This window comes from Pteropus vampyrus, unplaced genomic scaffold (assembly GCF_000151845.1).
Source record: "Pteropus vampyrus isolate Shadow unplaced genomic scaffold, Pvam_2.0 Scaffold828, whole genome shotgun sequence".
Lineage (NCBI taxonomy): Eukaryota > Metazoa > Chordata > Mammalia > Chiroptera > Pteropodidae > Pteropus > Pteropus vampyrus.
The window spans coordinates 19,630-26,067 of NW_011889609.1; the positions used below are offsets into that span (position 1 = coordinate 19,630).

Genomic DNA, 6,438 nt, shown 5'->3' on the forward strand with positions numbered 1-6,438 from the left:
TCCTGAGGCCCGGTCGTCGACTTATTTTCCCCAAAAGGCTTCCCCAGCCCCTGTGTGGCCTGAACACTCACACGCTCACGCGTGTCCCGTCACAGTGTCTGCCCAGGGCTGCACGGGTCTTAGGCATCCGACTGCCCGAGCTCCCAGGGACCGAGCTCCGACCTCGCTCGTGTCATGAGGCCGTGCCCGTTCGCGTCATTGGAAAAGGTTAGGAAAATAAGCCGGCGCTCACGGGATGTATTTTTTTTTTGAAGGGGAGGAGGGAGTTCTGTTCTTTATGCGAATGGTGCCTATTTCATGGAAGCCGTGATGCTCCCAACTGCTTTTCAAAAAGGAATTCTGATCTCTCGGTCTGTTCTTAATTTTCAGTGCTATCCTAGGCTTTTTCATATTTCCGATCTAAACCCTGACCTTTCAAAACAAGACTATATAAAAATGCAGAAATGCACTGTGAGGACCAGGGAACTGTGTTCATCTCGGGCGGGTCCGGCCGAGGACTCGGCCCCGTTGCCCTTCTGCAGCCCCGTGCAAAGGAGGGGTCAGGCCGCCCCACGGGGGGCACCACGTTTCCGCCGTGGCATCCCTACCCATGTCGCCCGGCACAGAAGCGTGACCGTGGCCATCTCTGCTTGAGCTGCATGGTCACTGGGGCCATAATGAGCCCCACCCCCTGTCGCAGCCCTGTCCACTAGCCTCTGGACTGCTCTCCATCAGCTCGCCCCGACTTCACCCTCTGTCCCCGCCTCCTGCAAGGGGCTTCGTTCTTGGTCTCCTGGTCTAGACCTCTACACGCACACCACCCCCCGGGCACGCCGCCCTCAGCCAGCTGGCTGTGTCTGTGGCCTGGCCGGGGTGGGTGGGGGGACTCCCCTTTGCCACTCACCCGTTCGTTCCGATGCGATGTTGGCCGCGGGGCTCTCTCCCACCTGACCGCAGCAGACGGTCCGTCTCAACGAATGGTTCAGGTGCGGTTCGTGGCCTCGGCCACTTGTCTTTGTCCACTTCCGATGCTAAGGGCTCTGTGAGGTGGCTGTAGGGGGCTAACCACGCCCGGCGCGCAGTGCGTGGTGGCCTCCCAGGCCTCCGTCTTGGGGGCTTCGCTGTCTGCGGCCCGTGTACTCTGCGTGCCCCTGGCGTCTCCAGGGACCGCGTGGTGTAAAGCCACCCGCGTGTGTGTGTTGTGTTTTGTGTGTGGTGTGTGTTTTGTGCCGTTTGTACGTGTATCACATGGTTGTGTTTGCATTGTGTTGCGTGTGGTTGTGCTGTGTGTTGCGTGCTTGCTTGTGGGTTGTCTGTTCTGTTGCGCGTTTTGTGCGGTCATGTTCTGTGTCATGTGTTGTATGCGGCTGCGCGTTGTGTCTTCTGAGCCGTGCGGTTGTTCGTTGTGTCTGTTGTGTGTGTGGTGTGGGGGAAGAAACACTGCACATTTATTGACACGAGGTCCTTAAATCTCTTCACACTCGTGTTCCATCTGGGGATGGTTCACACTCACCAAAGGGATGATAAGTGTCTGAAAACTAGGTGACATGTTACCACAAAGCAGAAGGCACTTTCTTTCCCTAGCCTTCTTGACTTTGCCTCCAGATTCAATCGGCCTAGTTTCTTTCCTTCCTGAGTTAACCATAAAGGAAGATGCAAGAAGCTGCGGATCATATAGCACAGGAAAAGCCCTCTGAAAGTGAAGCTCACGTGGCCAGGACCTTCCTCACGAGGGTCTCGATTCTGTGAGGTATCGTCCTGGCTTTACAATCCTTGTACTTCCCGTGGTGTGATGAATTCATCTGTGTTACGCTTTAGTTCACGGACAACTTGCGTGAAGCCAACACATTCCCCATTTCGCCAGCCGCGTGTTTTCCCTCGTTACTTCTTGGAGTCGTTAGGTGGTTTTCATAAGTCTTTTTTGGTTTTCCCTTGGATCTTCTCTATTGGATAATATTCTTTAACGTTTTTGCCTGCTTCGAAAAACGTTTAGTCTCCCTCAAGTTGCACAAGGAGCCCCGTCGAGCTCTCTTTCTGTTCTTGAGTCGTAAGCCGCCCACTGCGAGGCTAGTTCTGTCCTGAATTGAAGACGTGGCATTAGGAGCAGAGACTGGAGCCTCTGTCTTGTTCACGTGGCAGCCAAAGGGCTCCCCAGGTGGGCGTGCCGCATCACACCTGGGCCAGTGTGGCCAGAAGACTAGCAAACCACGCATAGGATGGTGGGGCCTGTGGCGTGGGACCTGAGGAAGCGTCATGCCAAGTTCGGAAGTCCTCGGCTAGTCGGTCACGTGACAGGGACCTTTAGTCGACCTCACAGACGCTCTGAGAGGCTCAGAAGCATGCGTGTCTGCTAGTCTTAACTGCTAGATGGTAGTGTTTACTTAGTTAAGCTAACGACCAAACAGAGAAGCACGTAGAAGTGTGACGCAGCTGAGCTGGGGACTCAGCTGTTCTGCAGTCCAGCGCCTTCTCCTCCAGGAGGCTGGTGGCCTGCGCAAAGCTGAGCTCACGCGGGGAGAGATTCTGTCTGTGACCGTGTTGGTGGGGGAGGGAAGGGCAAAGTTTACTCGCTTATTTGGAAGACATTTTATAGACTAAGCGCTGGTTCACCTTTTGGAGCCCGTGGTTCTCACTCTGCATCACGGTGAGTTCTCCATTAACAGAAATTTAAAACCGTTTCTGCCCAGATGTTTCTGGGAAGCTCCTGAAAGCGATGCTGTAAATCAGGGGTTCCCAAATCCCTGAAGCGTGGACCGGTACCTGTCCGTGGCCTGCTAGGAACCGGGCCGCACAGCAGGAGGTGAGTGGCGGGCCAGCTAGTGAAGCTGCATCTGTATTGGCAGCCGCTCCCCAGCACCGGCATCACCGCCTCGGCTCCGCCTCAGATCCTCAGGCGTTAGATTCTCATAGGAGCACCGGTCCCTGGGGCCCCAGAAGGTTGGGGACCGCCGCCGTGAGTCCCGTAGGAGTAGCCACGACGTCTCTGCAGTCTGGGCATGAAGGCGTGCTCTGCGTGACGTCCCTGAGTCGTCTTGCGTTCCTTTCCAGGAAGAATGAGCACAACTGGAGGCCGCACTCCTGGCACGCCGTCAAGTTCTCGGACGACCACCCCGACACCATCGCTGCTCAGTTCTCCTCTGCCAGCGACTGCCCTCCTCGGCACGGCCGACACCACACGAGGTAGGCGCTGGTTTCCCGCGGGGGCGCGAAGTTCGACGCTCCGTAACCCCTCCCAGCGTCCCAGCCCTGTCCTAACGCCACTTCTGTGGCCTTCAGAAAGATTTCGTTTCTCTGATGAGAAAAGGCCCTGGATACACCGATACCGATCGGACCCTCTAAGTGTGTTCCCTGCGCAGGCAGTTGTACGGTACTTAAACACAAACCAAAAAACCACCGAGAGCAATGAGGAAGAAAACGAGCTTTCTCATTTCTGGTCTTTAATCGATGAATTGATGAGCCTGGGGACTCACCTCTTTGGGCTGAATCCTTTTGGGCCAGCTGAGTTGGTAGTTCTGAGCCCAGTGGGGTGGACACCCAGGCCACACTTGCCCACAGCATACCCTTTTGAGATTTTGACACTCATTAAAAGGCGGGAGCTACTTCTAGGTCGGGCAGGTGTATTTTGCAAAAGCTTCCCCGGGTGCTGCTGTGAACATATAGGAAAACCAGGGGCTTCCTATACGTTCACCCAATGCAGGGTGATGGCCAGCCCCGGGGGCCAGTGCTTCACCCCTGAGCACAAGACTGAGGATGTGGGAATTGTGGGTCAGTGGAAAATGGAGTGCTAGTTGACCTGGCACACCTGCGGCCCACATTTAAGAGTCAGAAGGGCTTATCTGATAGTGCCAGGTGGGTGTTGGCTCGGAGAGACTCTTGCTACTCACAGGGTACTGACTGGTCACCTCAGGTTAGTGGCCAATGTCTTTAGTAGGATCCTGTGTGCATGTGTATCTATGTGTGCGTGTGCATGCATACCTCTGTGTGCTTGAATGTGTATTTCTTTGTGCATTTATATGTATATGCATGTGTGTGTGCACGTGTGTGTGCACATGCATATCTGCACACATGCACATGTGTCTATATGTGTGCTCGAATGCTTGTATTTGTGTGTTTGTTTATGCATGAGCATGTGTGTGCATGTGTGAGTTTACATGCATATTTGCAAGTGTGCTTGTGTCTTCATGTGTGTGTGTGTGTTTGGAGCCAATGTAACCATCTCAAAATCAGTTTTTGGCCTGCTACAAATTTGCAAAGTGAAGTACTCATGGGAGGTGAAGGAAATATGTATCAAATACAGCATTAGCTATTTAAAGTGACAAGAGATGATGCTATTGGGAGCTCAGGGTAATTTTCGAAAAACCGCAGATTCTCAGTTGACTGGTAAAACTTCAGTGAAAAGCCAGCCTTTTATTTCATTATTGAAGTGACTTAATGTAATAGGATCTCCATTAAGCCCATATGGTGGTTTCTCGAGTAAAGAAACGGTTATGCTTCCCAGACCTGTGGGGAAACCGTGCTTCGGCATTGTTTATATCTGTTTGCACTTGGCATCTCATGGAAAAATCACCTCGGGAGTGTTGGTGGGAGACTGGAGAGGAACGTGCTCTATTTCTGAGAAGGGTCCTTGGTCTGTCCTCACAGGAAGGGGCGTAAAACCCAAACAGTCACCTGCCTCCCTCAGATGGCTGACCCAGTTCACTCTGCTGTGTCCTTTTCCGAGTTTTTTTTTCCTTTTTTTTTTTTTAAGCCTTGAAGCATGAATATTCCAGCTACTTTGAGCTTTGACGAAAGTGTTTAACGTGCCTGAGAACAGAGTTTTACTGTCGAGAGCTGCCAGCCTCACCCAGACACTGTTACTACCTCACAGAAGAATTAATTCCCGAATTAACCACCTAGCACTGGGCTTGTTGTAATAAACCCGTTTTTTCGTTTCCTCCTCTTTGACCCCCATCCTAGTGTGGAACCCGAATTTTTGTCATGTGGGTGCAGCTCCAGTGAGCTCTGCAGAGTTTGATCCAGGGCACTAGGACACACAGCGTTTGCTCACAGTGATAAAGCCTGTGTCTGGGGTTATCGGCCAGATGTTCCACTGACTGCAAGTTGACGGTGGACCTGTTATTACTTTAATATTTGGGTTTGGAAAAGTAATGTTCTCTCCGAATTTCCCCTTTTAATTAGAAAATTATTCTTGCTCGATCGCTCCTTTTGTGTTCGTACTCGATAATAAAAACCACTTCGAACGCTGAACCAGGGACCCACATTATGTTCCCTAAGGGGCCACAGGGGAAATAGTTCAGCCTCTGTGGCCAGTGTGTCGTGAGCACTCACCTCTAGCTCGAAAGCTAAGCTGCCCCAAACTGTGTGTAAACAAGTGGCTTGTGATTGTGTTCCCATCGAACTAGATTTATGAACATTGGGATTTGAATTTCATATCATTTTCTTGGGTCACAATATAGTTTTCTTTTGATCCTATGCCACAGCAAACATTAAAAAGTCTAAAAACTGTTTTTTAGCTCGTGGGCTTCAGTTTGCCAAGAACTGTCCTTAACTAGTGATTGACAGCAGGTAGGTTCACACAGGCACGGCCTGCCGGTGACCGCTGTGGACTTTGGCCAGCCTGTGGGCATGAGGTGAGAGCTGGCCCGCCAGCACTGGATGGTCCTGCCCTCGCAGAGTCACTGTTTGAAATGCGAACACCCAGATGTGTTAAGGTCACGTTTCCGGTCCGGTGATCCCATTCCAGGAAGAATTATTGTCACCCGGCATGGTGACGTTTCTGCCCGGGGCCCGCTGAGTTCACACTGCCGTGTCCTGTCTCCCTTTGCTGCGACTCGCGTCTAACGTCCGCTGTCCCTGTGGTTCTTCCCTTTCCCAGTTCCTCCTCCCAGGACCTGTCGGGCACGTGGGAGCAGACGAATCTGCAGCAAGCCTCCGACCAGTTCAGCTCCCTGGGCAGTGTGGACAGCCTGGACCACCCCCCCTCCCAGCCCTGTCCCTCCGGATGCCTCTCGGCCGCCAAGTCCAACAGCAGCATTGACCGGCTGGGCGGCCCGAACAAGCGGGACTCGGCCTATAGCTCGTTCTCCACCGGCTCCGGGACACCTGACCACGCCTTGCCGAAGGCCGACGCCTCGTCCACCGAGAACATCGTCTCCAAAGTGGGTCTGTGGGAGGCATCGCGGCCCGGCGGCAGCAGGCAGGATGCTCAGGGCCCGGAGGAGAAGCTCAGGTATTCCCCACCCAGGGTCCCCTGCGACAGTAGCAAAAGCCTGAGGCCAGAGGAAGGGCCTGGGCCCAGGCTGGCCACTTCCGGGAGGTCCAGTTTCGGGCCCGTCTGGTACGTTCCTGATAAGAAGAAAGCAGCAGCTTCTCCTCCCCCGCCCCCTCCCCCTCTCCGAAGTGACAGCTTCGCTGCCACCAAGAGCCACGAGAAGGCGCAGGGCCCTCCGTTCTCAGAGG

The 6,438-nt window shown here is 53.6% G+C and overlaps 1 protein-coding gene across 1 annotated transcript in view; it reads left to right on the forward strand.

Annotated features, from left to right (window-relative positions):
* Positions 1 to 6,438, forward strand: part of LOC105309748 (protein Shroom2) — a gene marked incomplete at its 5' end in the record, with an annotated part of 54,098 nt that overhangs the window by 8,644 nt on the left and 39,016 nt on the right. The window contains 2 exons of the mRNA XM_023526369.1: positions 3,028 to 3,159; positions 5,855 to 6,434. Coding sequence (XP_023382137.1) covers positions 3,028 to 3,159; positions 5,855 to 6,434 — 712 coding nt within the window. The remainder of the gene's footprint in view (positions 1 to 3,027; positions 3,160 to 5,854; positions 6,435 to 6,438) is intronic.